The following is a 16,944-nucleotide window of genomic DNA, read 5'->3' on the forward strand; positions in this document are numbered from 1 at the left end:
ACTCCTTCTTGGCTGCCACAAGCATTTTGACTTTGGTTTCTCTATATACCAGGTTTTATTATTGATAATAAAGATAATAAGAAACCCAAACCTAAACAACTTCTCCCAGTCACTCTTATTTCTGTCTTTTATACAGACCTTGCTAATATATGGTCTTCTTTTTCCCCGTCATTAACTGCATTTGTTACGCAAGTGTCAAAAAACCATTATCAGTGTATTAGAGACTGAAGTAATCATGAAGGCAAAAAAAAGCAATCATTATGCTTAGATCTCTTACAAGATTTATATAAAGGTTTGTTCATCATAACAGAACTAAGAACTGTGAGACATGAAAAACCTTTAAGCAATGAGATTTATTCATAACAAAATCCTGCAGGAAGCTCTCTCTTTTTAAATATGATGTTCAGTAACCCAAACAAAGGTATCATTAAAAAAAAAAAAAAGTAAAAAAAAAGTAAAAAAGAAAAAAGTAGTAATTATTTCTATGTGAACTTTCAACTGTATCACTTGAATTTCTATAATAATTCTCACCATATCTCCATGGAAACTCATTTTTCTTCTTGGAACTTTGAAGAACAGAAAATATGTATTGGAAAACACTTGTTTTTTTCCTTCATAGAATAAAAACAAGGAAGTACTAATAAGCTGTTTCCAACAAACTTTATGGGCTACACTAATGAGCTGCCAATATCTGAGAAATGCTAATTGCAAATTATATATTCATTTTCATTGTAAAGCAATATAAGACAAAACATAAGAAATCCAAAATCAAGCAAACTAACAAATAGTTCAGACATTAACAATTTAAAAAAAGTTTCTACAGTCATCTTCTACAGTAAAATCCAGTCAGCATAAAGATGGTAATCCAATTTCTATAATTTTAGAGAAGTGCAGACATTGCTTGACCTAGTACTGAAGAATTCCTCAAATGGAACAATGAACTAAACATCAAACAGTAATCTTGATCATACATACCTGTTTGAGAAGAGCCAAAATATAGAGTGGGAAGAGCTTGAGGGAATTTGGTGCTATCAGCATAGACTGCTGCAGATTTGAGGCAGTTGACATGTATGCTGCCAAGGAGTCCACCACAGCATTGACTAAGGCATCTCTTGCATCTGCAAGGCTGGAAGAAACTGAGCGATCCACGGCTGGAGGGTTAGAAGGAGGGAAGAAGTTACTAGACATGGCCTGACTATTTCCCTTGAATTTTGAAAATTTTAGTTGTGGTCCTAAATTTTTTTAAGAGTAAATTAGATGACTGTCCATACAGAAACTCACCTTTACAATACTTAAAAATATAATGCAGCTAATTTTGGCTCAAAAATATAATGTAGCTAATTTTGGCTCCCTGGTTTGTACCCTTAGAGAATTGAAAGAAATTTTTAAAGCAATCATACACAGTGAAGTCTAAATATAAATTTAAACCATATACAAACAACTTAGCCATTGTTGAAATGCCGTTGCCCAACTTTCAACATAAGATTTGCAGCAATTCATTTTGATTTTTTTTTTGTCCCCTCATACAATAAATTTCTTCTATTACTTCAGTGGCATAATTGTGATTAGTATAGTGTAAATGCAGCTTCATCTGTCTCTGCTGAGCAAAGGCTGCAAATCCTTTGGTTGGAGGAAGCCACCTGCTGGACTGGACATGCATTTAAGAGGGGATCACAGAATGGTTTGGGTTGGAAGGGACCTTAAAGATCATCTAAGTTCCAATCCCAAAAGGCACAGAATTACAATTTACTTCTTCTAATTGATTTCAATATTAATATACAATATAGAACATGCTAAAATGCTGCAGAGAGTCATACACATTTAACAGGAGAGATCAGTCTATGAAACAGCTACTTACGACCCACAATTAAGGGCTAAGTAAGAATCCCCAACCCCACAACAACAGAAGGATAGAAAAAGTGTATCTCAGACACACTGTTGACAGAAATTCCCTTTTAGTCTCCATCAACTCACTAAACTGAATCACTGTATCTTAAATAATCTAGAATACTGAAATTTGAGTGAATAATAATGATGATGATGATACAAAAATGAGAGTTTTGATCCAAGTGTGTTATGACTCTTTGTCTTTACTAACCACCAGAGAACAAAGCAAGAAGGTTCCTTTTCAAAGACTGAAGTCAACTCAGTATTCAGAACAAGAAGTATCTCAGTTCACAGTTTCAGAATACATTTGGTTTTGTCATCTTTTGCAATCACAGGCTTCAGTGTGTTGCACTCCAACCGTTAATAATATCCAGGCTTTGTTCATTACTTCATTTAAATGGCTGGCAAAATTAGGAACATGCAAGAAAAAACATGTGGTCTGTACTCACCCATGTTTGCTAAGAGGCACACAACTGCTTGTACATCTGCTCCTGCATACACATCAGACAGGGAACTCACTACAGGCAAGCAAAGTGTGTGCACTCGAATTCGACGCTCACCTAAGAGAAATCAGAGGACATCATTATGCATCCTCTCCTGGTAGAAGTAAACAAATTCAATCATTACAGCATCTCCTCCCATCTAAGATGCCCCCATTCTAGGAAACATAGCAGTCGAGAAATTGCTGCAACACTGTCTCCCGTTCCTGTCTCAACCTGTTCAAATTCTACTCTAAAGCAGCACAAATTGATAACACAAACTAGCACTATCCACCATAAGTGTCTTTGATCCTACAAATGAAGTACAAGGATATCCCTCTCAAAATTTTGTGGCATGTTCTATTATAGAAATTAGCTGCTATTCCTTATGCTCACCCATTGTAGTAATTGCAGCTGGTTCCAATCTATCACAGGTCTGTGTATTTGGACACAGTGCCTGCCAAACATGTTACTGCTTGTAACAGTGGCCAGAGTTTTAAGTAAAAGAGTACTGCTGAATCTGCACTATGTCAGATGCAGATGAAATTTACACATTAAAGTAGTGATTATAAGGATTATGTGATTAACTGCCAAGTAGGCTTACTAGCTCTGACAAGATTCTTTTAGGGTATAGAGCACAACAAAAGGCTGTGGAACTAACTTTACAAACATTACATCATAAAAAGAAACAAAAAGCCCACTGAGCAATTATTTTGAATTAATTTACCTTTACTGGAAGTATACAAAAGAGCTGTTTGAAAACAAACCAAAGATGTGTCAGTCAGACTTTCCTCTATGGACATTTGTACTGCAAATCCAGCATCAGGATTGACATTGGCAAGGGACAGTAAATCAGTAGATCGTACAAAAAAATTCCCATGGAAAGTGTGTATTGAAAGACCTGGAAGCAGATTAAATAATTCAGAATGAAGTTAAAACAGCATGGAAAACTCTCACCAATATCTAAAATTCCAGCCCTCAAGCTAAGGTTGAAGAAAATAGTAAAAATTCCATGTAGAACCAATTACATGAATCATTAGACATTTCAGCATGATACTGTAGAATTCATGTTCAATTCTGATCACTCCAAAGTGAATGATGCCCTCACAGTACACGTCAACTTATAGTGAGATGGTACCATCAACTAAGAAACAAGACAAAAAAATTAAACACAAAAAACTAACTTAACATAAAGAAGGTAACTCTTTCACTCTTCAAAGAAAGAAAAACAACATTCAATTTAAATTTGCTAAAGACTAAGCACATTCCAAATGATTGCTAACACATATACACCAACAGTTCCATACAAATCAGTATTTAAGACACACCTTTTGTACATCTTATGCGCATAACTGCTTCAAATCCAATCTTTCTTGTAAGGTATCTTTTCAGGTCTTTTTGCAGCTTTTCAGCCTGAGTAGGATTATGGCTACGATGGAAAGATGGATAGTAATAGATGCATCCAGCAGAATACTTGGACATGCAAGCTGTGAAGGAAGGAAAGACACAGTTAGGAAGTAAAACTGCAGCATGAAATCAAGACATAAAAATTATGTCCAGACTTCCACAAGTCACATCTGTGTTCATCTTCTCAATATCACCCACATCAATATCACCCACACCAGTAAGACAATGGGAAGCATCCCAGACACAGGTCAGTAAAGACAGAAATGAATCACCCCAACACATAATGACCTAATCATACACCAAGCTCTATAAGCATCCTACACTTGGCAGCTAAGATTGAAGTGCTTGCAGAAATATCTAATGGTGTAGAGACAAAATTAAGTGTATGTTCAGAGAAAAATCTTGGGTAATTATAGAAAGATGATGACTCTCTTCTACCCCTGTAATTAAATAATTTATTCCTTGCCACGTTTCTGCTTCCTGTTCTTGAGCAGGAGAATATTTCTCATTTAAAACTTTGAAATCCTAGAATAAATTGTCTGATACCTTCAATGTACTACCTCTGTTCTTTACTTCCATCAGCTTCAAGGTCAATTCTTTTGCAACATGAGCTGTCCTTACAGAAATGCTAAAATATTTACATGACTTAAGAACTTCTGAGGTAGCCTGCACTTCTGAAGAGAGACAACAGTACAGAAAGAGGGAATCAGGTACTCCTTACCAAGAGAAGCTAGATCAGAATATTGTGAACTTAAGAGAAATAAATCCACAGCAGTCTGCTGACCAGAGCAGTCCAGTGCCAACTTCTTATAAAAGTCTGTTGCTGGACCAAGATGCTGGACCACCTTTAGTAAATAAATCAGAGAGGAGTTATGACAACAATTATGCTTTTTAGACTTCATGGAACAAAAGACATTCTATCCAGCAGCATCTGAGTAACTGAGTCACAAATACTTGCAGCTGCTTTTGCTTGCCAAGAAAAATTACAGATCAAAGGCCAGAGACAGCTTGTGCACTTCAAAATAAGTAATACTACACAAACATGTATAAAGCAGTGATCTTAAATGCATAAACATAGACATAATTAAAATTTAGTTCACTGCTATAAATGAAGACCAAGAAATTAATCTGCAGAACTATGAAAGTCAGAAGGACATGGCCAGTACTCAGTCTTCTGAAATGAGTAATAAGGGAAGTTTTTACCTTTGTGCTTGACCTTTGATTGGGATCCTCTCTGGAATGCAAAAGCCCAGCTCCCAAAGATGGTAACTGAGTTTGAAACACAGAGATCCGACCACCCGTTGGAGACATCAGTTTAAATGCAGCCTGAAGAGCAGGGCCCAATGCACTGTGTGTTTCTCTTGTATTGGTGAACATATTTGGTAACGCATTCAATAGATCTTTTATCAGCTGCAGAACAGATTGAAAGGTGTTTTATGAGATGCTGCAAGCTTGAGATTTTCTGCTGTTTCTAAAAAGCTGTACAGCCATGACTGAAGTGGCAGAATCACTACCAAATATTTCAGTTCAGTTTTAACACACTAAGGAAAATAAAGATGTAATTTTAAAAGCTATGATGTATCAATGAAACAACATGTAATACTTCCATAATGAAAAATTAGCATTGGAACTCATATTATGAGGATTACATTTGAATTCAAAGTTTAACAGGAACATCTGTGTGTTTTGAATATTTAACACCTTATATTTAATTATGTATTTTGAGCAATCATACCTCTTTGCTTTCATGGAGATTTACAAGTAAACTATCTGGTGTAGGTAGGAAAATATCTGTGGAGAGAACAGAAAAAAATATTAAAGAAGAAAGTAATACTAAAATAGAACAAAACATTTCATTGCAAACTGCTACAAACACCATGAAACATAACATGTGAAACATAATATGAGTGTTATAGTTAAATATTCATTGCAGATAAGTAAATTATATACAGGTACTCATGTGTTAGAGAGAGCAATACAGTCTATACAAAGCTTGTCTGATTCAAAATATTGAATTTCACATTTTAAACATCACCTACTCTGTAGTCAGTGCAAGACTATTTTTCAAAAAAATATTCTCATTCAATAACATTGACCTAATACCAAATAGTTGAGAGATTCTAAGCTTGGTTCTGGGAAAAAAATAAATAATAGGTTCTCAAAAATTCAGCTTCCGTTTTCTTTTTACTCACCATCAATATCTGAGACAATCAGCATCTGAGGCTGTGATAAACCTTCTTGCAAGTTGTAAAACTGAACAGTGCTGTCAAACGTTATGAACCCTATTCTTGTTCTTGAATCTCCAGGCAGTCTGAAGAATTAAAAAAATAAACTATTAAGCCCTAAACCTCTCTCTCAAGACATATACTCAGGGCTCCTGCTGATGTTTGCAGAAACTCAGTTCATGTGTAAGGAAGTGAAGGGAGAATATAAGAAGGGAGATCTGAAACAATCAATATTTCCTCAACATTTTCTGAAAAGCTGTGGTAATGATACAGTTTATCATTACCATCATTTATCATTATCATCAAGACCAAGTGTTACAGATAAGTAGTCACTAATATATTGATGCTTTCTTCTACAAGAGAACTTAGGAAGTTCATTTAAACATTACACTGGCACATGAAAGAAGGCAGCTTTCTCAGCTCTTCAGTAGAAGACACTGCATTCTGTTCTTTCCTAATTCACAACCCCCATTTACTAGTTACAGTGTACTTACAGCTCTAAAGCAAAATCCAATGTCACTACATTGCAACATATTTATTTCTCATGTGGACCATATTTCATATATGGCATAATATCAAATGAAAGACTACATGGGATTTCTCAAGTAAAACATAAGAAACGTCATGGTGGATGCACTGATTTCCTGTGGACTTTGCATAGGATTTTATGAATTTTCCTAAAATAATTAAGCATGTTTCAGAAATTCTGTTGACCAAATAGCCGTGAAAAATTGAACAAAGAAAGACTGAACCAAAAAATGGAAGCAAAGATTTTTAATGTATATGTTGGCTTCTTCATGAGAAAACCAAGTTTGCCAAGAAAAGCTTACAGAAAGGAATTTTCAAGGCAAGGCCTCCACAGGATTATTTGTCAAAAGGCATGAACACAGTGAAGCTCATTAACCCTTGCTCAAATTGCACCAGGAACAATCCCATACATGCTGTCCCAGTGTAAAAATAAAAATATGGAAACTGGCACAGAGTAACTCTGATCTAAAAAAAACAAACTGACAACACAATTCACCTAGGCAGTCTTGGTAACAATGTTCCAGTTTCCATCACCTCAGACCTTTCAGCACACGACCCAGATAATTTAACCTCTGTAATTTATTAATTTTTTTTTTTGTCTTGGCAGGGGGGAAGAATACAATTTAACAATCTTTGTACAAAGAACATGTTGTTAGAAGTTACAGCTAAATATACCTTGCAGGTAAGTAATTAAATTATATGTAGATACACATGCAGGGAAGAAATTCTAGGCAATGGAACTTCTGCCCTTTAGGGACAAAATGTTTAGACACTTTGAAATTCCCTTCAAAATTTTCAGTTCCAAATTTTCATAATAACATATTAGCTGATTTGAAAAGGTTATTTATACTCTTACTTGTCTAGGTTTTCCAGCAATGACTGACAGAGTATTGTCAAATATCCAGCCTCCACTGCATTATGAGACACATCTAAAACAAATAAATATACCGCAGGCTGAGGAGGACGAAGCTACAAAGTAAAAAAAAAATAAAACCACTCAAAAATCATGTTAAAAGTAATCAGTCATTAGAAAGGGAAGTAGGAACAGGGAATACTTAGAAAAATACAAGGCATACATTATACAATAAAGGTAATTTACTGAGCAATATGCAGACAGACTTAACTACAATCCCAGTGGTTAATAACTATCATTTGTAATAAACATAAAATGTTAAACTTCAGGAAAAAAAAATTGATATTTTAGTCCCTCCTTCCAACAGTCAATTCAAACATGATGAAAAATACAGACTTTGAAATTCCCTTGTGCTTTCAGTACATGGACAATGTGATCCTTGAATCAGGGTTAAAGCATTCTACCTACACCCTTTCCCCAACTATGTAACAAGCTCAGTTTATTCACTGTTAAATGCCTGCCACAATGTTTCCAATCCAAAGACATAAGAACAATTTTTTTGCTGCTGCTGCTAATAATGTCATTATGAACTAGGCCTTTTCCCAGGCAGACAAGACCACCATCCCAACAACTGTAAACTGACTCCTAATAAGAACCATTTCTTCACAATTACTAACTAGAAATTTGAAGCTGAATTAATTTGCTCATTATTCTATTACTGGACTCTCAAAACAAGAAAGGCAGAAATCACATTGCATATGATTGAAATCTGACTGTACTACATTAAACTACATTGGATGTCAACACACACTGAATTACTTTTAACTCAAAAGCTTCTGACTGTTTACATCAGCCAAAACTCAAAACATGAATTTAACTATTCCTTGGTATTAAGAGGAACTTTACAGAAAAATTAATACACACCATTAGATCAATCTGCAACATTCACTTCAAGCACTATTATATTAGTATGCAATTGCTGTTACTGTGGATTTTTTTTTTTTTACCATATAGTCTGAAGAAGCAATGAACTCCACTGTAGAATTTTGCACCTCTGGCCGTTTGTGAGGCTCTCCATAAGACCGTGTCAGAGGATTATACATAAATTCTTCAGGAACTATTAAAAAAAAAAAAAAATCCCCCCACCAAATACAGGTTATATTTTTATCAGAAAATAAAAACCATTATTGTAGCTAAATGCAAAATAATAAGGGCACACTTCGATTATTGCAACAGCAAAAAATTCACATTAAGAATATATATATAAAAGAGGAACATTTCAAATATCTCAAGCGTATCTTTAACATCAAAGTTCAGTAATTGGAAAGAAAATGTTTATTTTAAACAACAGATCCCAAAGTATAAAACAGCAATGCAAGCAGAGCACCTCACAACAAGCAGCAATCTGTACTGTTTCTCATAACCTCTGGACTGGATTGTAGCTGTCATGATGTTTCCATTTGCATATCCCAACAGCAGTCAGTGGGATTAGCTGATTTCATTAGACAAGTAATCAGCATATTATGAATACATTTTCTTCATCTCTCCAAAGACTGCAAAACAATCTTTTGCTCCAAGAAAAAGCACAACACATCTGACTTAAGATGTTTTAAATATCTCTGGATCATAAGGACATTGTCACTGTAGCCTATGTTTTAATCTAAAATATTCCACGGACTGATACGATGCAAATACTTGAAAGAGATTTTATAAATGCAAGCATCTCCTGCTACAGTCACTTACCATCATTAACTCTATAGCACAGGTTGCATTTCCACCGCCTTTGATCAATGAAAGAAACAAAAGGGTTGATGTAAGTCCTGCAGGATCTGCATCTCACTATTGTGCTTGATGTTATTACTGGTAATTGCTAAAAAGGAAACAATGAAAAGCTGTCACAAAGGTATGTAATATACTTTATGGAAAACATCTCTGTTCAGTAAAGTTTGAAAAAGCTTTGTAAGACTACATTTTCTATCATCGTTCCTTTTAGCTGTTTAGTTCAATTTCATAGAGTAATTACGATGTCTATTAAAAACAATCTCCACCTTAAAACCAAAAAAAAAACCCCGTTTAACTATGGTCTTAATATAATCTCAAAATTAAAGAAGTAATAAGATCTTAAATGAAATTACTTTATATTACAGCTATTACAGCAAAGGAATTACGAAAGGACAACTTTTGAGGTGCCTCTATATGAAATATGACGAACAGGAACACACAAAGAACACACGCTTTTCTTACACAAAGAACACACATTTTAAAAAAAGAAATGATACCAGACAGTTATTCACATTTTCACATAAATGCTAATAAATTAGATTGAGAGGAGCTGCTTAACAATTATGAATATAGCTTCAATTTTATACTGTGGTTATGTTCTATTGACAGCAAGTATCAGGCCAGTCACACATTCAAACTGAGCACCTCTCTTGAGGCAAGCTCTGTAAACACCTTTTAAAGATGTATCTGACAGTTGTGAGCACAACACACAGAGTGGCAACTCTTAGGAGAACCACAGGCAATCAAAGATTTCCAACAAAAGAAACTTGAAGGGCTTCTCCCTTATGCATTTCAATGAAGTAGCAATTTCAAGGCTGTTTTTGCTCTCCTCTCTAAGTCACAGACAGAGTTCATTGTATTTTACTGTCTGAATGAAAACAAAACAAATGCATATATAAAACAAACACACACAAAAAAAACCTAAGGTACTTTACCGTTAGGTCCCTGAAGGGATGCAGCAACAAACCCAAAGGAAGCTTAGCTTTGTTTAACAAAGCCTGTGTCTGTGGAATATTTGTCAATGTGCATCGAAACGAGCTGAAAGGAAATAGAAACATTATGTTAAAAATGAAATTTTAAGAGATATTGGAAACATTGCGTTAACAACTGATTTTAAAGAACTTAGACATTTAAGAAATCCTATGTTTTACAAAGATGATTTAATTAAAAAAATGCCAAAATATTTTAAAAAAGGCTTCATAAAGAAACAACAAAAAGAATACTGCCCTGCTCCACAATTTAGTAGTTCAGCAGCGCAAGTATACCAACACTAACTAGCAATTAAGAGGCAGAACTGCTTTAGATACAATACTCAATGAAAACTATGCATTTTTCTGTTCATTATAAAGATTTTTCCAGCGAACCAATAGAGTAATTAACTAGTTCCCAGAGTGTCATATTTATATAAGAAAACAGTAGAAAAGGATCCCAATTACTGAGAGAGTCAAAACCTTTTGGTTTGTGAAACATGAAGGGACACTAAAAAAGCCCAGTGCACCAACGGTGCTGTCCAAAGTGTTCCACATGTAATAATTATTTCCAGGCCTTCAGTTTTCTGTTTTCTTCTGGGACCATGCACTGTCACTACAGCAATCAGGATCCTGAGTCAGTTTGGGGCACTGAACAATACTTATTTTGGAAGTACAAATAAAATCTTTGGGGAATAGCACTTTCCATTGTACTTAGCTGCACCTGACTTGGGATAGCTGATAATACTAGTTAATGTTAGAGGTAAAAGCGTATGCGACTGCAGAATTACTACAGTAAAATATACTCATGAATTACTAAGTGTATTCAGGCATAATCATAATACTTTTGCAGCAAAAATCCTATGCATTATTACAAAATATTCTGTGAAACATACTGTGTAATGTTAAGGTGTTTATTAAAATACCTTGTCTTAAAAATGGATAGAACAACGTAAATACAGAAAAATTATTAAAATATTAAGACACTAGCTACACTTACTGCATATAATGTATTCTGATGGCAGGACAGTTACAATATTTGTGTAATCATTCTGAGGATAAACTTATTTTCAGTAAAAAGGGGTTTTATTAGCTCATCATTAAGATTAAAAGTCAGTTTAGACATTTTTTGACATTTTAAATAATCATTGCCCACTAAAAAATATAAGACACTGTCCCAGACAAAGTAAACTTACTCTGGACTGCAGTTTAATTTCCTAAGATCAGAATTCAAGTTAGGCACAGGTGCTGGAACTGAAGACACCGGTAAAATATTTCTATCATGTGTAAGGTTTACTGGTCTCAAGCTTTCTGGCTGCTGAGAATGCTGTAGACTTAATCCTCCTAAGGAAGAGGACAACTGGTTCACACCTGGATATTGCTGAAAAAGGGAAGAGGTACAAACAGGTAAACACACAATCATGTTTAAATAACAACCTTCAATCTTCTTGTAGTACCCTCCCTTGCAAACACGTATTAAAAAAAGACAGCAGCAATTAGGAACAAACCCAAACAAACAAAAGAAGTGTTGTACTGCAGAAATTTAAAAATGCTACAACGTGACACATCCTCCAAATGTGTATCACAGGACAAAATTCAAATTCATTACACAAATCAACACTGCAAGTCACACATAATCCTACAATCTCTCCAGGCAAAAGAAAAGAAGTTACTAAAAAGGCTGACACGATTTCTCTCCCACTCTCCTCTGCAATTTAACTTTTGTTACAATTAACTTTTCCAATTTACAGACAGTGCCTTTAAATATTTATGTTTAGTTTAAGCAAAACACCATAGAAGAGAAGAAAAGGTTAGGTTGGGAGGCACCTTTGAGGTCTGGCAGTCTAACCCCTCACTCAAGCAAGGATAACTTAAAAGTTAGTTTAGATTGCTCATATAGATTCATCCAGACAAGCTTTGAAAATATCTAAGGATTTACAATTTCACAGCACAATCTGTTCTAGTGTTTCCCCACTCCCATCCTGAAGGATTTTCTCCTTATATGTCCAACCAGAATTCACGTGAAGCAGCTGCTGTTCTTTCAATGTGTCCTCCTGAAAAGAGCCTAACTTCATCTCCCATTATAGTAAAGATGAAGACAACCCTTTCAATTAAAAAAAAATAAATTAAATGAAACATTTCTTCCAAGTCACATTTTACATTATGTCTATGACAGTGAAAGCGTTCATTACTGGATGTTATATGCAGTAAGGAAATCACCTACCACAGCAGTTTCACTATCTTTGCCGATTGGCCCTTACTTCAGAGAGCAGGATTTGTGTATCAGTACGTTTTTTCTTCTAGACCCCCTCACACATACATTTCTCTGCACTTCTTTAGCATTTGTGTCTTGCCTCAGTATCTGGCTCTTCTTCTGTCACTGTTCTCACAGAATTCACATGTACAACAGGAATCAGGTGATTGTAAACAATTTCTTGGGTGTTTGGAGCTATCTTTATGAGTAAGACAGAGTAGATGCAGGCAGCCTGCTCCACTACACACAGCCAGCACATGCTCTACAGTGGACCCTATGCCACGCCTTGCTCATAAGGTCATTTAATGCTTGAGATCACAGCCTATAGCAATGCTCTGATACATGCTGATCAAGTACTTCCTCATGTTTCTTCATGCTTTCCTATTTATAAAGTTCAGCTCCTTCAAACATCAAACCACTGCGCATGTTACTAATAACTGGTGAAGCAAACTTGTTAACCCTAACTACTTGAAGGCACACTTAAAATTTTCAGTCAAAAGCCTTCCAGCAAGTTTAGAACCAGAGCTATGACATCAATATTATAGGTAACATTTATTGTCTCAGAAATTATAAAAATACGAAGCATGAAAACAAAGGGGAAATATATCTCACAGAAAAGGGTTTTCCCAAGAATTTATTTCATGAAATAATTTTTAAATTAAAAATACAAGCCTGTGGATAGTGCTGAAAACCAGGATGGTGTCCTGGATTACTGGGCTGCACAGGAGTAGGTGGTGTTGCGTTTTGGTAGCCTGGCTGCAGTGCTGGATATCCATAACCAAAGGGCTTAGAAGCTTTTGATTGAAGGACTGATGGAGAGGGAACTGGGCTGCTGGTCACAGAACGTGTCTCTGCAAAGACGAAAGAAATGCCATAGGTATTGAATAAACTTATTTCCTTCTAAATTGAAAAAAAAAATTAAAAAAAGGAATATTATTTCAAGAATATTGACAAAGTGTGTATGGAAAGATGACCAGAAACTTTTGTCACTACAAACAAAATGTTATTTTACAAAAAGAGGCAACTTGAAAAAAAACCACTTGAATTAAACAAAAATAAAACCACATTTTATTCCAATACATACATTTGATATAAACCACAAATGAGACCATTCATGCTTAGTCTCCTCTACCACTTCTGAAAACTGTCATAATATGACTAGAATCATTCTGTGATTCTACGATTACTTCATGAAAAGCCATGCCTACAGTTAGAGAAGAGCTCTGTTGGCTTAGCCTTTTGTTTTGACAGTATTCATAAATGGTAGAGGAGAAACTAAGCATCATCTCTTTTGAAGTTTCAACCTGATGCAAGTTTCTCTTGTATATGCCTGCAACGCAGTTTAGTTCTGCTATTTTTGAAGGTCAAACTGAAAGTAAAACATAGACCTAAATCCACAGTGAACTTAACAGCTGTAAAGAGATGAAACTACTCCTTAGAAATGTCTACAAATGTGAGCTAAGTTTCAGAAGAATTTAAGCTTGGTGAAGTGAATCAGGAAAAGTGCAAGCAAAGGAACAAAACACTCAAGAAGCCAACTGCCAAGAAATTATGTTTGGCATGGACACTCCATGAGGGGGAACAAAACCAATAAAACAATTTAAAAACTACAACAGATTTAAGAAACGTAATGTTGATTCTGTTTATCTTGGGAAAAAAAAAAAAAAGAAGGAACAAGTTATTTTTAGAATATGCCTTCAGCAGAACCAAAGTGGTTAGTTATTACGCCAGAGGTCAGAATTTGTAGTCCTGCTAGATTCTATGTGGATAACAGTATCAGCTTTCTAACAGAGATCTCACTTTTATCAGAAACACATCAAACCATGGCAAATTACTGTGACACTCCGAGGGGATGGAACAAGGAAGGAGCCAGAAGGGGTAGACCCTCCAAATTAATCAAATTATTAATTTAAAATACTGGCTAAAATACTTTGAAAAGCATCTTTTCCACTTGCTCTCAATATGGCAGCAATCTACTCTCAAGATTTCAAGACCAAGGTAGCTGGCCAGTAGGTTAATTTAGAACCAACCTGACAGTCCTGATTTTTTTAGAGCTAAGAGTAAGCAAAACAGCAGCCATTTTCTTTAAATGAAGAAAAAGAAAAGAAAATAACCTGATCCAAGCATCTATGCGAGCTGATATTGTTGGTCTCCCAAAACTTCTGTGGTGTCAGCAACTATTATCAGCTCCTAATGTCAACAACACAATCAGGCATACAGTATAATCTAGAAAAAAGATGCTGCTTTCACACTTAGCATACTTTCAGCACTACCCTCAATACTACAATGGAAAGTATGACTTTATGATTCAAGGAAGTTTTATTAAATGGTTATATGAACTTCAGTGTTAAAACTGTGAGAAATTATTTAAAAAGGCATGTATGTATCCTCTGATGATTTCTCCCATTCCTTTCATAGGCAGTGCCTTTCATCCACTTGTTAACTAACAATTAACACCAGAAACAATAAAAAGAACACATATACATACTTAAATAAATAATTCAATTTACCTGGATAGCCACCTCCTTCCAGGGCATCATAATTGTTCAGAACAGGAGAGGCACTGCTTGTAGTAGAAGAACTATCAAGTGCTGGGGGAGGAAAATAGTTTAACTTTAGGGACATCAGAAATAGCAAGCTTTTGATAAATAAGTTGACTGAGAGTTTTTTAAATAAACCTTTGATAAGAAACTGTCAAGAAAGATCCTGGGGAAAAAACTCACTACTTCAACCCTAAGACTTGAAAACTATTACCCCACTGCAAAGAGGAGAGGGAGAAAGTATAATCATCATTATACTAAAAACAAACAAGCACATGCCCAACAAACAGCAAGAGAGAACAACGGGAAAAAGACAAAAAACAATGAAAAAAGTTGTTTCTTGAAATAAAAAATATTTTTCTATTAAACCAAAAGTTCTTTCTAGACTACATCAACTGAGGCATGCACATTTTAAAAACAGTTCATTCATGACTTTCTTCACAACTGCAAGCAATAGAAGATTCCCATCATCTTCAAAGTGATTATTCACTATCCCCACCTTCAAGACAACCTGACAAGTATTCAATTCTCCTCTCCTTTCTGTACCATTCAAATTCACAGCTTTCCCTTCAGTCTAAAGATTCTATTTTCCATTATGGTAAGAGGTCTGAACTGCAGTCCCTATAAACAATTACTCTTGGCTCACCTAAAGTAGCTAAGTAAAAAGCAATTGTAAAAGTAAGTACCAAAAGTTAACTGGCCACACATTCATAGCTGTTAGGACTGAAGAGATTCAATCCTTTAGTGATTAGCTCAACCTATGCACAGATCTTGAATATCTTATTGTAAAACATCTGGTATATAAAGAATTATTTTAAAACATGTCTTCCAATGTGATTTCACATACATTTATTTCCAAAGAAAAAAGGGCCAAGAAGATTAAAGGTATCTTCTCTTTTAAACACACCAGGCCATGAAGTGTGACAGAAAAGAAAGTGCCAAATTATTTAAGAATTGAGAAAAACAATGAAAACTGTATGTATAATTTCTGTGGCAGAAAAGACTGAGAAGATCCACTGATACTGTTTTACTCAGAAGGAACAACCATGACCACACATCCCATTGCAAAGCTGAAAATATTTCAAGGGAGAACTTCAATGGTGGAACATTTGAGACTTCCAAGTAAAGAGACTCCTGCATATGAAAACATAACATCACTGACATTTAGGACACAGAAATAGCATGGCACCATCCATACAGTATCAATAACTCTTGAGCATTTTGCCTTTAAAGCATTCAAGTAAGAAATAGAAAAGCTATTAAAAAATCCATACGACTAACAAAAATAGATTATTTAAAGGAAAAATTAATTCTATGACATTCATACAATCTTAGTTTTCAGATTTTCACTGTAAATTTTCCTTTTTTTCAGTCCTGGAGGTTACATAATTACAATTGTTCCTGGAGGAACATAATTGCAAGATTTTATTTTATGTTCTAGAAACTGAAGGAAACAAGATTCATGACTTTCTTTACCCTGAGCAGGATTATGGTTTCTAAAGCTTTGCTAAGTGTTACTACAGAAAAGTCAAAATACACTTTTGATAGGTCAGCAGAACAATTAAGAAGTTACACAGACCCAAGCAACCAGATTTTCAACACCTATTCTTCATAAAAACCACTGTGAAAATCTGTGCCAGAATTCTGTCCACTGAAATTTGTTTAGGATTTGCATTAGCTCCTGGTGACAGGGCATAAAATAGGATGCTGCTTATTAATCACACAGCCTCCACATTGAACTTGCGTGCCCTTTCACTCTTTTCCATAAGATACATTCAAATTCCTCCAAGGCTATAGGTTTTAGTGAAGTACGGAACTTGAGAGATAATGATGATAGGGAGTATGAAACTTTGCTTAGGGAACAAAGTAAGGAGAGAAAGGTTACAATTGATAAAAAACCCAATCAACATCAATTAAGAGAAACCTTGGCATGCAAACTCAACACACTACTCTTCATTATGACCTGTCTGTCATCATTGGTTTGTTACATACTTCACAGAATGATTATGAGTACCTACCCT

The 16,944-nt window shown here is 35.1% G+C and overlaps 1 protein-coding gene across 7 annotated transcripts in view; it reads right to left on the bottom strand.

Moving 5' to 3' along the window:
• The window catches only part of SEC24B (SEC24 homolog B, COPII component), a 46,639-nt gene that overhangs the window by 9,772 nt on the left and 19,923 nt on the right, over positions 1-16,944 (bottom strand). For all 7 annotated transcript variants that reach the window (XM_086887865.1, XM_086887866.1, XM_086887869.1 and 4 more), the window contains 15 exons: positions 14,894-14,974; positions 13,056-13,234; positions 11,326-11,510; positions 10,097-10,199; positions 9,123-9,249; positions 8,387-8,496; positions 7,383-7,495; positions 5,966-6,084; positions 5,509-5,564; positions 4,977-5,183; positions 4,495-4,618; positions 3,695-3,853; positions 3,094-3,267; positions 2,337-2,447; positions 976-1,151 (listed from right to left, as the gene is read on the bottom strand). In XM_086887865.1, the coding sequence (XP_086743991.1) occupies positions 976-1,151; positions 2,337-2,447; positions 3,094-3,267; positions 3,695-3,853; positions 4,495-4,618; positions 4,977-5,183; positions 5,509-5,564; positions 5,966-6,084; positions 7,383-7,495; positions 8,387-8,496; positions 9,123-9,249; positions 10,097-10,199; positions 11,326-11,510; positions 13,056-13,234; positions 14,894-14,974 (2,024 nt within the window). The remainder of the gene's footprint in view (positions 1-975; positions 1,152-2,336; positions 2,448-3,093; positions 3,268-3,694; positions 3,854-4,494; positions 4,619-4,976; positions 5,184-5,508; positions 5,565-5,965; positions 6,085-7,382; positions 7,496-8,386; positions 8,497-9,122; positions 9,250-10,096; positions 10,200-11,325; positions 11,511-13,055; positions 13,235-14,893; positions 14,975-16,944) is intronic.

Source organism: Cyanistes caeruleus, chromosome 5 (genome assembly GCF_971803275.1).
Source record: "Cyanistes caeruleus chromosome 5, bCyaCae1.hap1.1, whole genome shotgun sequence".
NCBI classification, from domain to species: Eukaryota; Metazoa; Chordata; class Aves; order Passeriformes; family Paridae; genus Cyanistes; species Cyanistes caeruleus.